The sequence below is a fragment of the Ranitomeya variabilis genome, chromosome 3, assembly GCF_051348905.1.
Source record: "Ranitomeya variabilis isolate aRanVar5 chromosome 3, aRanVar5.hap1, whole genome shotgun sequence".
In the NCBI taxonomy this organism is placed as follows: domain Eukaryota; kingdom Metazoa; phylum Chordata; class Amphibia; order Anura; family Dendrobatidae; genus Ranitomeya; species Ranitomeya variabilis.
In genome coordinates, this window is record NC_135234.1 from 312,095,877 (window position 1) to 312,113,642 (window position 17,766).

At 43.9% G+C, this 17,766-nt stretch overlaps 1 protein-coding gene across 2 annotated transcripts in view; it reads right to left on the minus strand.

The window, feature by feature from the left end:
• LOC143815896 (peptide methionine sulfoxide reductase MsrA-like) overlaps window positions 1-17,395 on the minus strand; it is a 110,529-nt gene extending 93,134 nt beyond the window's left edge. Inside the window, exons 1-3 of one of the 2 annotated variants that reach the window (XM_077295641.1) lie at window positions 17,267-17,394; window positions 17,040-17,108; window positions 6,356-6,475 (exon numbers count right to left, since the gene is read on the minus strand). In XM_077295641.1, coding sequence (XP_077151756.1) covers window positions 6,356-6,475; window positions 17,040-17,108; window positions 17,267-17,339 — 262 coding nt within the window. In that variant the 5' untranslated portion in view covers window positions 17,340-17,394. Of the gene's footprint in view, window positions 1-6,355; window positions 6,476-17,039; window positions 17,109-17,266 lie in introns of both variants that reach the window. The other variant, XM_077295642.1, reaches the window with a different exon arrangement.
• Between the last annotated feature and the right edge of the window lie 371 nt (window positions 17,396-17,766).

The following is a 17,766-nucleotide window of genomic DNA, read 5'->3' on the forward strand; positions in this document are numbered from 1 at the left end:
ACAGGTATTCTTAAGGAGGGAGTTATCTTGTCAGCCGTTTCTCCAGACCTGCGGCGGGCCTTGCAGGAGTTTCAGGCGGATAGACCGGATCGTTGTCCGCCTGATAGGCTGTTTGTTCCTGATGATTGGACCAGTAAAGTCATCTCTGAGGTGCATTCTTCTGCGTTGGCAGGTCATCCTGGAATTTTTGGTACCAGGGATTTGGTGGCAAGATCCTTCTGGTGGCCTTCCCTGTCACGAGATGTGCGAGGCTTTGTGCAGTCTTGTGACGTTTGTGCTCGGGCCAAGCCTTGTTGTTCTCGGGCTAGTGGATTATTGTTGCCCTTGCCTATTCCTAAGAGGCCTTGGACACACATCTCGATGGATTTTATTTCAGATCTGCCTGTTTCTCAGAAGATGTCTGTCATCTGGGTGGTGTGTGACCGTTTTTCTAAGATGGTTCATTTGGTTCCCCTGCCCAAATTGCCTTCTTCTTCCGAGTTGGTGCCCCTGTTTTTTCAAAATGTTGTTCGTTTGCATGGTATTCCTGAGAATATCGTTTCTGACAGAGGAACCCAATTTGTGTCTAGATTTTGGCGGGCATTTTGTGCTAGGATGGGCATAGATTTGTCTTTTTCGTCTGCTTTTCACCCTCAGACTAATGGCCAGACCGAGCGGACTAATCAGACCCTGGAGACATATCTGAGGTGTTTTGTGTCTGCTGACCAGGATGATTGGGTTGCTTTTTTGCCATTGGCGGAGTTCGCCCTCAATAATCGGGCCAGCTCTGCCACCTTGGTTTCCCCGTTTTTCTGTAATTCGGGGTTCCATCCTCGATTTTCCTCCGGTCAGATGGAATCCTCGGATTGTCCTGGAGTGGATGCGGTGGTGGAGAGATTGCATCATATCTGGGGGCAGGTGATGGACAATTTAAAGTTGTCCCAGGAGAAGACTCAGCTTTTTGCCAACCGTCACCGTCGTGTTGGTCCTCGGCTTTGTGTTGGAGATTTGGTGTGGTTGTCTTCTCGTTTTGTCCCTATGAGGGTCTCATCTCCTAAGTTTAAGCCTCGGTTCATCGGTCCGTATAAAATATTGGAGATTCTTAACCCTGTTTCCTTCCGTTTGGACCTCCCTGCATCCTTTTCTATTCATAACGTTTTTCATCGGTCGTTATTGCGCAGGTATGAGGCACCGGTTGTGCCTTCCGTTGAGCCTCCTGCTCCGGTGTTGGTTGAGGGTGAGTTGGAGTACGTTGTGGAAAAAATCCTAGACTCCCGTGTTTCCAGACGGAGACTCCAGTATCTGGTCAAGTGGAAGGGATATGGCCAGGAGGATAATTCTTGGGTCACTGCATCTGATGTTCATGCCTCTGATCTGGTTCGTGCCTTTCATAGGGCCCATCCTGATCGCCCTGGTGGTTCTGGTGAGGGTTCGGTGCCCCCTCCTTGAGGGGGGGGTACTGTTGTGAATTTGGATTCTGGGCTCCCCCGGTGGCTACTGGTGGAATTGAACTTGTGACATCATCTTCCCTGTTCACCTGTTCTGATTAGATCTGGGTGTCGCTATATAACCTGGCTTCTCTGTTAGATGCTTGCCGGTCAACAATGTTATCAGAAGCCTCTCTGTGCTTGTTCCTGCTCCCAGACATCTACTAGATAAGTTGGACATTCGTCCATGTTTTGTTTTTGTATTTTGGTTCCAGTTCACAGCTGCAGTTTCGTTACTGTGTCTGGAAAGCTCTTGTTGATCAGGAATTGCCACTCTGGTATTATGAGTTAATGCCAGAGTCCTAAAGTAATTTCTGGATGTGTTTTGTTAGGGTTTTCTACTGACCATGAAAGTATGCTTTCTGTCTTCTGCTATCTAGAAAGCGGACCTCAAATTTGCTAAAACTATTTTCCTGCTGCGTTTGTTGTTTCATCTCATATCACCGCCAATATATGTGGGGGGCTTCTGTCTCCTTTTTTTTGGGCATTTCTCTAGAGGTGAGTCAGGTCTTATATTTCCCTCTGCTAGCATTATTTAGTTCTCCGGCCGGCGCTGGGCATATAGGGATAAAAAGTAGGACATGCTACCTGGCTACTTCTAGATGATGCGGTAGGTTTAGTTCATGGTCAGTATAGTTACATCTTCCAAGAGCTTGTTCCTATAGAGGCTTATGCTAGTTCTCTGGCCATGGAGATCATGACATCCGGGGTATTCAGTATCCACTATCCCTGTGGGACACAGTGGCCAATCACTGATGCCCTTAATCTGTGCCTCCGTTTCGCCGGCTACCTAGCAGGTCTATGGTAATGCTTGGGAGGACTGGTGCTCATTAATTCAGGGTAGGCCAGTTGATAAAAGCGACCGAACACAAGGTGCGGTGACGGCCGAAGTTCTACTAAGGCTTAAGGAAAGCGGGGCGTCGGGGACGTCGGCGCAACGGAAATTATCAGGGTTAGCCTTTTTTTGTCAAATACTGGGATGGGCAGACATAATAAAGTTCTTTTTCATTAAGCAAGCCATTAAAGGATTGAAAAGGCTTCAGCCAAGCCAAAAATGTCGCTGCCCCATTTCACTGAGGCTATTGCATGATATGATTTCGATATCCCCATCAGTCTGCACATCGCAATACGAGGCGGTCCTGATATCGGCAGCTTTTGCGATCGCCTTTTTCGGAGCACTGCGCATCAGCGAATTACTACCACGGTCAAAAAACGCGTTGGAAGGAGGCCTAATTAATGAGGACATAGTCATATGCAGCGATGCTCTGCGCATTCGGGTGAGAAAATCCAGGTACGATCCCAGGCGCTAATACAAAGGAGTATGGAACATATTCGTTCCGGATCAGGGCACCCACAGAACCAGCTAGAGCAGGAGTGTCAGAAGTCGAGGTGCAGAGAATGGGTCGTTGGAAGTCCACATGCTTCACCAGATACATAAGATCTGATTTGCTGAATTAACATATGCTGTCTCTTACAGGAGTAGAAGTTTGGGTTGTAGGACATTCCTAAGTCTACTGGGCGGAAAAAAGGGCCACACTGCGGCCGCGAGGAAAAAGTCTTGGCCTCCCGGGCCTAGAAGTTAACTGGAGGGGTATCAGAGGCCTCCAATGGAAACAGGTGTTCAAAGAGATGGTTGACATAGCAAGGAGGGCGAAACACCCGGTGATAATAGTGTTACACGCGGGTGGCAATGATCTAGGCAAGCAAAAGGTGGCCGACCTGTACAAATGGATGACAATGGATATGGAACGGTTCAGCTGTTTATTCACAAATATGATACTGGTGTGGTCGGAGATGATACCTCAGGCCACCTGGCGTGGCGCAAGAGATGAAAAAGCCATAGATTGCACAAGAAGGAAATTCAATGCTCGGATCGGAAAATTTGTGAGAGGAAAGGGCGGTATTGTAATTCGTCACCACCAGCTGCAAGGGAACAACACGGTACTATTACGACCGGACGGAGTTCACCTGACGGACATTGACCTCGATATTTTTCTGTCTGGATAACAGGATGAGGTTGAACAGGCCCTAAGGTTGTTAGGTGGGGGTCAGAGTCCTGTGTAGGTCATACACACGATCCTCAGTGGCGGAAGAAGCGGAGGAGGGCAAAGGTTCGTAACCGCTCGTTGGGCCCATTCACCTGTCGATCATGGACAGGAGCTCGGCGCGAGCTGCCCGTTACGAAATGTAATTGCTTTTTTCTGCTTATGTAATTAATAAACTGTGACCGACCTGTTAAACCCACCTAGGACAGTGTGTGTTTCATTGAGGGATTGGTGGGAGGGGGGGAAGGCACTGGTTACGACACACAGGTCTCCACAGACTGGCAGGCGCGGTCCTGTATAAGGTGCGTGCCTCTGACTGGGGTGCACATATAGCAAACAACAATAAAATACGGTCAGTGCCCAGTTCCCCCTTCGCACCACTCCTCTTGATGATGCACTACTTAGGATGCCCCTGCTGGCCAATGGTCCCTAAAGGGGAAGGGTCCTACTGCCACACCTACAGGGGTTAAATCCAGGCGTCCGTGCCAGTAACTTCCTCTTTTCCCCGGCGGACACCTGGAAGCTTTTGTCCCACCCTCCCTCCCTTATAGTGGTTAATGGGGGTAAATGGCCATACTAATTGGCGGAAAGATGCAAATTTGTAAATTATATTGTATAAAAAAAAATGTACCGTATTTTCCGGCGTATAAGACGACTTTTTAACCCCCGAAAATCTTCTTAAAAGTCGGGGGTCATCTTATACGCCGGGAATCGACTTGTACGCCGGTGTATATGGTGGGTGGGGAGGGGGAGTGATCCTGATGACGAGGGGGCGTCTCACAGGAAAGTGAGTAATCCCCATTACCTTATCCTAGCGGTGCAGCGTGGGGGTGTCAGTGCTGGGAGCGGCGGCGGCTGCTGTGTTCTGGTGCGGCGGCTCCTCTTCTGTGTGGGGCCTCTGTGCTGTGAGGTGGCGGCGGCAGCGGCGTATCTTTATCCAGTTGGGGCTCCTCCGGCATCTCCTTAGCCCTGGAGGCCCCGCCGCAACTCCATCGGTGCAATGTGGTGGCCTCCGGGAAAATGGCCGCTGCTCAGATTCAGATCTCGTGTCCCGAGATTTCGGGACGAGATCTGAATCTGAGCAGCGGCCATTTTCCCGGAGGCCACCGCATCGCACCTATTGAGCTGCCTCCGGGAAAATGGCCGCTGCATTGCACCGATGGAGTTGCGGCGGGGCCTCCAGGGCTAAGGAGATGCCGGAGGAGCCCCAACTGGATAAAGATATGCCGCCGCCACCGCCACCGCACAGCACAGAGGCCCCACACAGAAGAGGAGCCGCCGCACCAGAGCACAGCAACCGCCGCACCAGAGCACAGCAGCCGCCGCCGCCGCCACTCCCAGCACTGAGACCCCCACGCTGCACCGCTACGATAAGGTAATGGGGGATACTCACTTTCCTGTGAGACGCCCCCTCGTCATCAGGATCACTCCCCCCCCCCCCCCCAAAAGGCACATATTCACCGGCCCTATAAGACGACATAGGGTGTATAAGAAGACCCCCGACTTTTAAGAAGATTTTATATTTTAACTGGTAAAGTTGGGGGGTCGTCTTATACGCCCAGTCGTCTTATACGCCGGAAAATACGGTATATAAGTGTATATATAACTAACCATCGTTAACTTTACTAAGTCACAGAAGAAGAAGCGGAGGAGGGCAAAGGTTCGTAACCGCTCATTGGGCTAATTCACCTGTCGATCATGGACAGGAGCTCGGCGCAAGCTGCCCATTACGAAATGTAATTGCCTTTTTCTGCTTATGTAATTAATAAACTGTGACCGACCTGTTCAACCCACCTAGGACTGTGTGTGTTTCATTGCGGCATTGGTGGGAGGGGAGAAGGCACTAGTTAAGACACACAGGTCTCCACAGTCTTGAAAAAATTGCCCGGTCAGGGAGGTGAAAACAGGCTTCAGGGTTAAAGGGTTATGGATTAAATAAAAGTAAAGTTTTTTTCCACAAAATTATCGCGGTGCCACAGCTTTTTGGAGATTATATGTCTCTATGACATATCAAAAGAATTCTAAAAGTGCAGTTACTCTTTAACTTGAAATTCTTGTTCTTCTATCAGTAAAGAAATATATGTGTATGTTGAACAGATGCCACCATTGTTTTAGTGCATTTAATAGCTAAAAGCAAAAACTGGCTAACCTTCATGTAGAAGGTGTGTACAGATTTATGTGTATAAAGAATGCTAAAGTAGGTAACAGGTAGCATTATAAAATGAATTCCAAGCCTCATTCACATGTCCATGTTTAAACACATATGTAAAAAAATGGTGCCATCACCAGTGTTGTCCATTTTTACCATCAGTTTGTTATCAGTGTCCATTTTTACCATCAGTGTGTCGTCCGTGCATCCGTTGTTGCCATCAGTGTGTCATCTGTGAGTCTGTTTTTATCATCAGTGTGTCGTCCGTTGTTAACATCAGTGTGTCATCCGTGTGTCTGTTTTCCCCATCAGTGTGTCATCCGTGTGTCCATTTTCACCATCAGTGTGTCATCCGTATGTCCGTTTTCACCATCACTGTCATCAGTGGTTTTCACAGATGGATAAAGGAAGAAAGAAACAAAGCTTTTCTTATAATTTGCAATGTTAAACATGAATGGCACACGGACGCCATCCCTGTGCTGTAGATGTTTTTCACGGACCCATAGACTTGTATTCTCCCTTGTCATTTGTGCTGCCAGAAAGAAACTGACATGTCTGTTTTGCACAGACACTGTCTGTGAAGAACACGGACACTTGAGCAGCACCATAGATTAAAGTGGGTATGTGTTGTATCTGTGAAAAAAAAAACAGATACATCACGGACGTCTGAATGAGGCCTAAGAGAAAGTACTTACCAGTGCACACTTCTTCATATGTGGGATTCTTTGTAAAACCTCCTGCATAACCAACTTGTGTAGAGAAGACCCCCTTCTGTCTCCAGAACAGTCGTTCAACTCCCCAGAAACAGCCCATGCCTGTAGAGTGTCAAAAGGCGACAGTCAGGATAAGACTTCCATGTAGCGCTGCTCTTTAACCCCTTTCTGACATTAGGCGTAATAATCTGTCAATATGACCTGGGTCTATCTGACCAGGGATAGATTATTACGTCTACATGATCGCACACACGGATGGCGTGGGGCTCTCCAAATGGGACATGACATGCACTAATGATTCCAGGAAATTTTGCACTCAAAAAGTGAAATGACGCTCCTTCCATTCCGAGCCATGCCATGCCCCCAGACAGTAGTTTTCTCTCTCATATGGGTTATCGGCGCATTCAGGAGTAATTGCACAACAAATTGTATGGTGCACTTTCTCCTGCTACCCTTATGAAAATGCATTATTTTGGCTGAAAACATATTTGTGGGAAAAATTAGATTTTTTTTTTTTACAGCTCAACGTTAAAAACTTCTGTGAAGCACCTGAGAGTTCAATGTGCTCACCACACATTTAGATCAATTCCCTGAGGGGTTTAGTTTCCAAAATGGTGTCACTTGTGATGGATTTGCACTGTTTAGGCACATCAGGGGCTTTCCAAACACAACATGGCGTTGGCCAATTGCTCCAGCAAAGTTTGCATTCAAAAATTAAAATGACGCTCCTTCCCTTCCGAGCTCTGTCGTGCGCCCAAATAGTCATTTTATCCCTCATATAGGGTATCGGCATGCTCAGGAGAAATTACGCAAGAATTTTTGGGGTCCAATTTTTCCTGTTAACATTATCAAGATAAGAAAAATTAGATCTGAAATCATTTTTTTGTGAAAACAAGTTAAAGGTTGTTTTTTTCTTTTTCAAAAATTTCCTGTGAAGCACCTGAAAGGTTAATAAACTTAATGAATGTGGTTTTGAGTACCTTGAGTGGTGCAGTTTTTAGAATGGTGTCACTTTTGGGTATCTTCTTTCATACAGATCCCTCAAAGTGACTTCAAATGTGAGGTGGTCCTTAAAAAAAATGGTTTTGTAAATTTTATTGGAAAAATGAAAAATCGCTGGTCAACTTTTAACCTTTATAACTTCCTTACAAAAAAAATTGGTTACATTGCTGATGTAAAGTAGACATGTGGGAAATGTTTTTTATTAACTATTTTGTGTGACTCATCTCTGTGATTTAACATGTTTAGCCCCAAGGGTGGTTTGCATGTTAATGACCAGGCCAATTTTTACAATTCTGACCACTGTCCCTTTATGAGATTATAACTCTGGAACGCTTCAACGGATCCTGGTGATTCTGACACTGTTTTCTTGTGACATATTATACTTCATGAAAGTGGTAACATTTCTTTGATATGACTTGAGCTTATTTGAGAAAAAATTTAAAAAATTTGCAATTTTCCAACTTTGAATTTTCATGCCCTTAAATCACACAGATACACTCACTGGCCACTTTATTAGGTACACCTGTCCAACTTCTTGTTAACACTTAATTTCTAATCAGCCAATCACATGGCGGCAACTCAGTGCATTTAGGCATGTAGACATGGTCAAGACAATCTCCTGCAGTTCAAACCGAGCATCAGTATGGGGAAGAAAGGTGATTTGAGTGCCTTTGAACGTGGCATGGTTGTTGGTGCCAGAAGGGCTGGTCTGAGTATTTCAGAAACTGCTGATCTACTGGGATTTTCACGCACAACCATCTCTAGGGTTTACAGAGAATGGTCCGAAAAAGAAAAAAAATCCAGTGAGTGGCAGTTCTGTGGGCGGAAATGCCTTGTTGATGCCAGAGGTCAGAGGAGAATGGGCAGACTGGTTCGAGCTGATAGAAAGGCAACAGTGACTCAAATCGCCACCCGTTACAACCAAGGTAGGCCTAAGAGCATCTCTGAACGCACAGTGCGTCGAACTTTGAGGCAGATGGGCTACAGCAGCAGAAGACCACACCGGGTACCACTCCTTTCAGCTAAGAACAGGAAACTGAGGCTACAATTTGTACAAGCTCATCGAAATTGGACAGTAGAAGATTGGAAAAACGTTGCTTGGTCTGATGAGTCTCGATTTCTGCTACGACATTCGGATGGTAGGGTCAGAATTTGGCGTAAACAACATGAAAGCATGGATCCATCCTGCTTTGTATGGAGCATCTTTGGGATGTGCAGCCGACAAATCTGCGGCAACTGTGTGATGCCATCATGTCAATATGGACCAAAATCTCTGAGGAATGCTTCCAGCACCTTGTTGAATCTATGCCACGAAGAATTGAGGCAGTTCCGAAGGCAAAAGGGGGTCCAACCCGTTACTAGCATGGTGTACCTAATAAAGTGGCCGGTGAGTGTATGTCACACAAAATACTTAAGAAACATTTCCCACATGTCTACTTTACATCAGCACATTTTTGGAACCAATTTTTTTTTTCTTAGGGAGTTATAAGGGTTAAAAGTTGACCAGCAGTTTCTCATTTTTACAACACCATTTTTTTTTAGGGACCACATCACATTTGAAGTCACTTTGAGGGGTCTATATGATAGAAAATATCCAAACGTTACACTATTCTAAAAACTGCACCCCTCAAGGTGCGCAAAAACACATTCAAGAAGTTTATTAACCCTTCTAGTGCTTCACAGGAATTTTTGGAATGTTTAAAAAAACGAACCTTTACATTTTTTCACAAAAAAAGTACTTCAGATCCAATTTTTTTTATTTTCCCAAGGGTAAAAGGAGAAATTGGACCCCAAAAGTTATTGTGTAATGTGTCCTGAGTATGCTGATACCCCATAGGTGGGGGATACCACTGTTTGGGTGCATGGCAGAGCTCAGAAGGGAAGGAGCACCGTTTGACTTTGTCAACGCAAAATTGGCTGGAATTGAGATAGGACGCCATGTACCATTTGGAGAGCCCCTGATGTGCCTAAACAGTGGAAACTCCCCTCCACAAGTGACACCATTTTAGAAACTAGACCTCCCAAGGAACTTATCTAGATGTGTGGTGGGAACTTAGATGTGGGGGTAAACCACTGTTTGGGCGCATGGCAGAGCTCGGAAGGGAAGGAGCGCCGTTTGACTTTTCAATGAAAAATTGGCTGGAATTGAGATCAAATGCCATGTCATGTTTGGAGAGCGCCGGATGTGCCTTAACAGTGGAAACCCCCACAAATGACACCATTTTGGAAACTAGGCCCCCCAAGAAACTTATCTAGTTGTGTGGTGAGCACTTTGAACCCCCACAGGCTTCACAGAAGTTTATAATGTAGAGTCGTAAAATTAAAAAATCATATTTTTTCCACAAAAAATTATCATTTCACCCCCAATTTTAATTTGCCCAAGGGTAACAGAACCCCAAAACTTATTGTGCAATTTGTCCTGAGTACGCTGGTACCTCATATGTGGGGGTAAACCACTGTTTTGGCGCATGGCAGAGCTCGGAAGGGAAGGAGTGCCATTTGACTTTTTCAATGCAAAATTGGCTGGAATTGAGATCGGACGCATTGTTGCATTTGGAGAACTCCTGATGTGCCTAAACAGTGGAAACCCCCCACAAGTGACACCAATTTGGAAACTGGACCCCCCAAGGAACTTATCTAGATGTATGATGAGAACTTAACCCCCAGGTGTTTCACTAAAGTTTATAACAACCGGGCGTGAAAATAAAAAAAAATCTAATTTTTTCCACAAACATGATCTTTTATTTTCCCAAGGGTAACAGGAGAAATTGGACCCCAAAATCTGTTGCCCAATTTGTCCTATGTATGCTGATACCCCATATGTGGGTGAAAACTACTGTATGGGCACACGTCGGGTCTCGGAAGGGAAGAGGTGACGTTTTGGAATGCAGACTTTGATGGAATGGTCTGCGGGCGTCATGTTGCATTTGGAAGGCCCCTGATGTGCCTAAACAGTGGAAACCCCCCACAAGTGACCCCATTTTGGAAACTATACCCCCAAGGAACTTATCTAGATGTGTGGTGGGAACTTTGAACACCCAAGAGCTTCACAGAAGATTATAACGTAGAGCCATAAAAATAAAAAATCATATTTTTTCCACAAAAATGATCTTTCTGCCTCCAATGTTTTATTTTCCCAAGGGTAACAGAAGAAATTGGACCCCAAGCTTCATTGTGCAATTGGTTCTGAGTATGCTGATACCCCATATGTGGGGGTAAACCACTGTTTGGGCACATGGCAGAGCTCAGAAGGGAAGGAGCGACAGATTTTACTGTTATGGTTTGCAGGTGCCATGACCCAATGGGAGAGCCCATGAGGTGCCAAAACAGCAGAACCCCACATAAGTGACCCCATTTTATGAATTACACCTCTCATTGAATTCATCTAGGGGTGCAGTGATCATATTGACAACATGGGTGTGTCACAGAATTTTATACCATTGGGCAGCCATGCGGAGAAACTCGGAGGAACGGTTCAAGTGAATGGGTCTGTGCACATGTCAGTGTGTTTCCACAGACCGCGTGCCCATGGGCAAAACACGCTGACATGTCTGTTTTTTAATGTCAGCACGGGCCACAAAACATCCAGCACACGTGCATATGCATAACACACATGGATGTTATCCAAGTGACACGCATCGGCGCCGGGGAAGAAGCGTTACAGTAAGTGCTGTTCTTCGGCACCGGGTGCTGAACTTGTGCCGATCGCTGGCAGAGCAGGGGAGAATGATGATAGCTGTCATTCTCCCCTGCTTGTGCCAATTGCCAGCAGAGCAGGGGAGAATGATGAGAGCATGTTCAGCACCTGACGCCGGGGAACAGCGCTTACTGTAATGCTTCTTCCTTGGAGCCCGTCTTCGTGGTACTGATGCGGCACACGCATGCCACACGTGTGCCGCAAGTATTACACACACGGACACTGACATCTCCGGTACCGGAAATATCAGAACGTGTGAAAGAGTCATTATAGCGAGTTTTCATGTTTGGCTGCTGTCACATGCTAAAAGGCGCTTTTTATTTCAAAAAATAGTTTTTGCATCACCACATTTTGAGAGCTATAATTTTTTTGCGGCACAAGATGACGTTCTTATTGGTACCATTTTTGGGCACATGACTTTTTTTCCCACTTTTTATTCCGATTTTTGGGAGGCAGAATGAACAAAAACCAGCAAATTATGATTTTTTTCTTTTAACCCCTTTCTGACATCTGACTTACTATCCCGTCTAGGTGTTCTGGGCCCCTATGACCACCGACGGGATAGTACGTCATCACCAATCAGCTGCGCTCACAGGGGGAGCGCGGCTGATCGCCAGCTAACTATCACAGCTGACATCCGACACTATGCGCCAGGAGCGGTCACGGACCGCTCCTGGCACATTAACCCCCGGAACACTGCGATCAAACATGATCACAGCGTTTTGGTGGCATAGTGAATCATCGTGCAGGGAGGAGGCTCCCTGCATGCTTCCGAGACCCTCGGAATAACATGATGTGATTGCGTTGTTCCTAGCGTCTCCTTCCTGTAGGCCCCGGATCCAAAATGGCCGTGCGGTTCCTTCCGGGTCCTGCAGGGAGGTGGCTTGTAAGCGCCTGCTCAGAGCAGGCGCCGGCAAGCCTGCAGTACTGCCTGTCAGATTGCTGATCTGACACAGTGCTGTGCAAAGTGTCAGATCAGCGATCTGACACAAAAAAATCCTAAATAAAAAAAAAAATATATATATATATTGTTCCAATAAATACATTTCTTTATCTAAATAAAAGTACACATAGTTAGTATCGCCGTGTCCGTAACAACCCGACCAATAAAATTGTCCCACTAGTTAACTAGTTCAGTGAACACCATAAAAAAAAAAAAACAAGGCAAAAAACAACGCTTTATTATCTTACCACCGAACAAAAAGTGAAATAACACGCGATCAAAAAGACGGATATAAAAAAACATGGTACCGCTGAAAACATCATCTTGTCCCGCAAAAAACGAGCTGCCATACAGCGTCATCAGAAAAAAAAAAAGTTATGGTTATAATTATTTTTTATATAAAATAGTTTTTATCTAATAAAAGCGCCAAATCATAAAAAAAATGATATAATTGAGGTATCTCTGCAATGGTACTGACCCGAAGAATAAAACTGCTTTATCAATTTTACCAAACATGGAATGGTATAAACGCCCCCCAAAAGAAATTCATGGATAGCTGGTTTTTGGTCATTCTGACTCACAAAAATCGGAATAAAAAGCGATCAAAAAATGTCACGTGCCCGAAAATAGTACCAATAAAAACATCAACTCGTCCCACAAAAAACAAGGCCTCACATGACTCTATGGACCAAATTATGGAAAAATAATAGTTCTCAAAATGTGGAGACGCAAAAACTATTTTTTGCCAAAAAAAGCGTCTTTTAATGTGTGACAGCTGCCAATCATAAAAATCCGCTAAACCCCCCCCCCCCACTATAAATAGTAAATCAAACCCCCTTCATCACCCCCTTAGTTAGGGAAAATTAATAAATTTTAAAAAAATGTATTTCCATTTTCTCATTAGGGTTAGGGCTAAAGTTAGGGTTAAGGCTACAGTTAGGGTTGGGGCTACAGTTAGGGTTGGGCCTAAAGTTATGGTTAGGGTTGGGGCTAAAGTTAGGGTTGGGGCTAAAGTTAGGGTTAGGGTTGGGGCTAATGTTAGGATTAGGGTTTGGATTAGGGGTGTGGTTAGGGTTATGGTTGGGATCAGGGTTAGGGGTGTATTGGAGTTAGGGGTGTTTTTAAAGTTGGGATTAGGGTTAGGGGTGTGTTGGGGTTAGGGGTATGGTTGGGATTAGGGCTAAGGGCGTGTTCGGATTAGGGGTTTGATTAGGGTTATGGTTAGGTTTGGGATTAGGGGTGTGTTTGGGTTAGGGTTTCAGTTAGAATTGGGGGGTTTCCACTGTTTAGGCACATCAGGGGCTCTCGAATCGCGACATGGCGTCCGATCTCAATTCCAGCCAATTCTGTGTTGAAAGAGTAAAACAGTGCTCCTTCCCTTCCGAGCTCTCCCGTGCGCCCAAACAGGGGTTTACCCCAACATATGGGGTATCAGCATACTCAGGAAAACTTGGACAAAAACTTTTGTGGCCCAATTTCTCTTGTTACCCTTGGTAAAATAAAAATTTGGGGGCTAAAAAATCATTTTTGTGGGAAAAAATGATTTTTTATTTTCATGGCTCTGCATTATAAACTGTAGTGAAACACTTGGGGGTTCAAAGTTCTCACAACACATCTAGATAAGTTCCTTGGGGGGGTCTAGTTTCCAATATGGGGTCACTTGTGGGGGGTTTCTACTGTTTAGGTACATCAGGGGCTCTGCAAACGCAATGTGATGCTTGCAGACCATTCCATCTAAGTCTGCATTCCAAACGGTGCTCCTTCCCTTCTGAGCTCTGTCATGCGCCGAAACAGAGGTTTACCCCCACATATGGGATATCAACGTACTCAGGACAAATTGCACAACAACACTTGGGGTCCAATTTCTTCTGTTACCCTTGGAAAAATAAAAAATTGGGGGCGAAAAGATAATTTTTGTGAAGAAATATGATTTTTTATTTTTACGGCTCTACATTATAAACGTCTGTGAAGCACTTGGTGGGTCAAAGTGCTCACCACACATCTAGATAAGTTCCTTAGGGGGTCTACTTTCCAAAATGGTGTCACTTGTGGGTAGTTTCAATGTTTTCAATGTTTAGGCACATCAGGGGCTCTCCAAACTTGACATGGCGTCCTATATCAATTCCAGTCAATTTTGCATTGAAAAGTCAAACGGTGCTCCTTCCCTTCCAAGCTCTGCCATGTGCCCAAACAGTGGTTTACCCCCACATATCAGGTATCAGCGTACTCAGGACAAATTGCACAACAACGTTTGGGGTCCAATTTCTCCTATTACCCTTGGTAAAATAAAACAAATTGGAGCTAAAGTAATTTTTTTGTGAAAAAAAGTTAAATGTTCATTTTTTTTAAACATTCCAAAAATTCCTGTGAAATACCTGAAGGGTTAATAAACTTCTTGAATGTGGTTTTCAGCACCATGAGGGGTGCAGTTTTTATAATGGTGTCATATTTGGGTATTTTCTATCATATAGAAGTGACTTCAAATGTGGTCCCTAAAAAAATGGTGTTGTAAAAATGAGAAATTGCTGGTCAACTTTTAACCCTTATAACTCCCTAAAAAAAAAATGTTGGCTCCAAAGTTGTGCTGATGTAAAGTAGACATGTGGGAAATGTTACTTATTATGTATTTTGTGTGATATATCTCTGTGATTTAAGGGCATAAAAATTCAAATTTGGAAAATTGCGAAATTTTCAAAATTTTCACCAAATTTCCGTTTTTTTCAGAAATAAACGCAGGTAATATCAAAGAAATTTTACCACTATCATGAAGTACAATATGTCACGAGAAAACAAAGTCAGAATCATCAGGATCCGTTGAAATATTCCAGAGTTATAATCTCAAAAAGGGACAGTGGTCAGGATTGTAAAAATTGGCCCGGTCATTAATGTGTAATCCACCTTTGGGGGTAAAGGGGTTAATACCGTTCCGCGTGTGGTGAAATTGGTACAGGCAGCCTAATTCTTTGGGTCAGTATGATTACAGCGATACCGTATTTATATTTTTTTTATGTTTTGGGGCTTTTATTTTATTATTTTATTTTTATTATTTATTTTTATTATTATTTTTGCATCGCTTTATTCTGACAGCTATAACTTTTTCTTTTTCTGCTGATGGAGCTGTATAGTGGCTTTTTTTTTGCAGGACAAGATGGCGTTTTCAGCGGTACCATTGTTATTTATATCTGTCTTTTTGATTGCATGTTATTCCACTTTTTGTTCGGCAGTATGATGATAAAGCATTGTTTTTTGCCTTGTTTTTTTTATTTTTATGCTGTTCACTAAAGGGGTTAACTAGTGGGACAGTTTTATAGGTCGGTCATTTAGAACACGGGGATACCAAATATGTTTACTTTTATTGTTTAGATTTTATTTTCATTGAAATATTTATTTATTGATAGAATAAATATGGATTTTTTATTATTTTTTTTAATTTTTTTTAAATATTTTTACAATTTTTTTTTTTTTAATTCATTTGAACTTTTACACTTTGTCCCACTATGGGACAATAATTTTGTGCAGATCTGCATGCTATAGAAGCTGTCAGCGCTGCAGCTTCTGTACACTGACCTTAGAGACTTCCTGACATGCACTGCGCAGCATGACAGGAAGTCTCTCAGCTCTGGAGACCCGGATGTCTTCATGACGACATTGGGTCTCCATGGCAGCGATCGGGACACCGCGGCATGCCGAGGGGTCTCCGATCCAAAGGCAGAGGGGCTGTCAGCCCCTGTGCTGGCTCCATAACGCTGCGATCATGTTTGATCGCAGTGTTCCGGGGTTAAAGTGACTGGAGCGGTCCATGACCGCTCCTGGCACTTAGTGCCGCGTGTCATCTGTGAGAATCAGCTGACACCCGGCCCTGATCGGCCGAACACCACCCTGTGTGCGCCGCCGAACGGCTATGATGTTTTATCCCGTCCATGGTCAGATGGGCCCAGCCCACATGGACGGGATAGTACGTTGGATGTCAGAAAGGAGTTAAGGGCTTAAAAATTCAAAGTTTGAAAATTGCTAAATTTTAAATTTTCGCCAAATTTCCATTTTTTTCACAAATAAACGCAAGTTATACAGAAAATATTTTACCGCTATCATGAAGTACAATATGTCACGAAAAAACCTTTTCAGAATCACCGAATTCCTGAATTATAACCTCATAAAGTGACAGTGGTCAGAATTGCAAAAATTGGCCCGGTCATTAATGTGCAAATCACCCTTGGGAATAAAGGGGTTAAAATGTGTTACTATTTGCAACTTAAAGGGGTTGTCCACTAAATAACCTAAATAAAATAAAGTAAAACATACTTCCCAAACCAGCGCCATTCTAGCAATGTTTGTGCTGTAAATAACAAAAAAGCTTGGGCACTCAAATGAAAATTTATTGTCCAATGTAGACCAATGAGGCAAATGCCACCACCATACAACAAAGAAAAAATACAGGATGACCCGATTGAAAGAGAGATTAACTTTTGCCTGAATGGTGTGGGGGCCCGACCACGAGTGCCAGAGTGTATATTCTCTAAAATGTTTGTGCTGTGTCAATGTGATAAAAGGTCTCGTCACCAGCGGGAGACACCGCGCTGGTCCAGAAGGCAAATATGTGGGGGATTTTATCCAGCGTTTAACAATGGGGCTTTCAGCAGTAGACAACCACTTTAATATAATATTATTATAAATAGTAATCTATATTTGCAGAACATATTCTGCAGCATGTAAGAATTCATAGGGGACATGTACAAAAAAATAATGCTTTGCATGGTAAGAAACTAATTAATGTGAGGAAGAGGAGTGAGTACCCTGTTCTCAAAAGCTTCTAAAATATAAGGAAATAAAGGTGACACAAAAGGTTAATGTGCTAGTTTTGTAGGGTCCAGCCATCTTTGATACTAAATAAGGTAGCGCACATACATTTGCTTGAGCCAGTCATAAGCTAGTGTCCTATTAATTAGTGTACCATTAAAGGGGTTTTACACTACAATGATATTGACGACATGTCAGGTCATGAATAACAGATCAGAAGGACTTACCAAACATTGCCAACTCAAATCCTGCCGGGTATGGTTCTAACATTGAGTTTCCATTTACAGCATGCTTGGCTGCGAAGAGGAATAGATAATAAAATGCATGCAAAGACTGGAGAAATACTAAGGAGAGTTGTGACTCTCAGCAATCCTATGTTACTTACGGTAATTACCTTGCATGTTAGAAGAGTGTTCTCTTCCTTCATATAGTGTTCATGAACGGACATTCTTACCTGCCACCTTGAGCGCTTCAGCCCTCCCTGGTAGGGCTTCTTCAGCAGTAGGAAGAACAGTCTTGCTTGGCATTGCTGCGGCATATGAATGTAGGAGGCACAGTCAACATGGGTATTTATAGGGTATAATTATGCGAAGGGGGCAGAGGTCAGCAGAATTTTTCTAATAAGTAACTTATGAGATCTGCTTGTTAAAGCGATACCAATAGCAATATTGCTACAAAACTTGTCCTGCCCAAATGTACTACTTGTAGCTATGTGCAAAACTTGTGTATGGAGCAGAAACAGGTAAATGTGCATGTTAGACCCACTGTATGATTTGTATCCCACCACAGCTCTGTATGCAACTTGTTATTCCAACAATTACTTCGTCAGATTGTGGGATATACTGGATGAATTTAACCCAATCAGATCAGGCAGCATTGCTATGATCTAAGCCGATGTGCAGACCACCAGTAGATGGAATCGGTCAGTGCCCATACATTTCTGCTGTGTAAAAA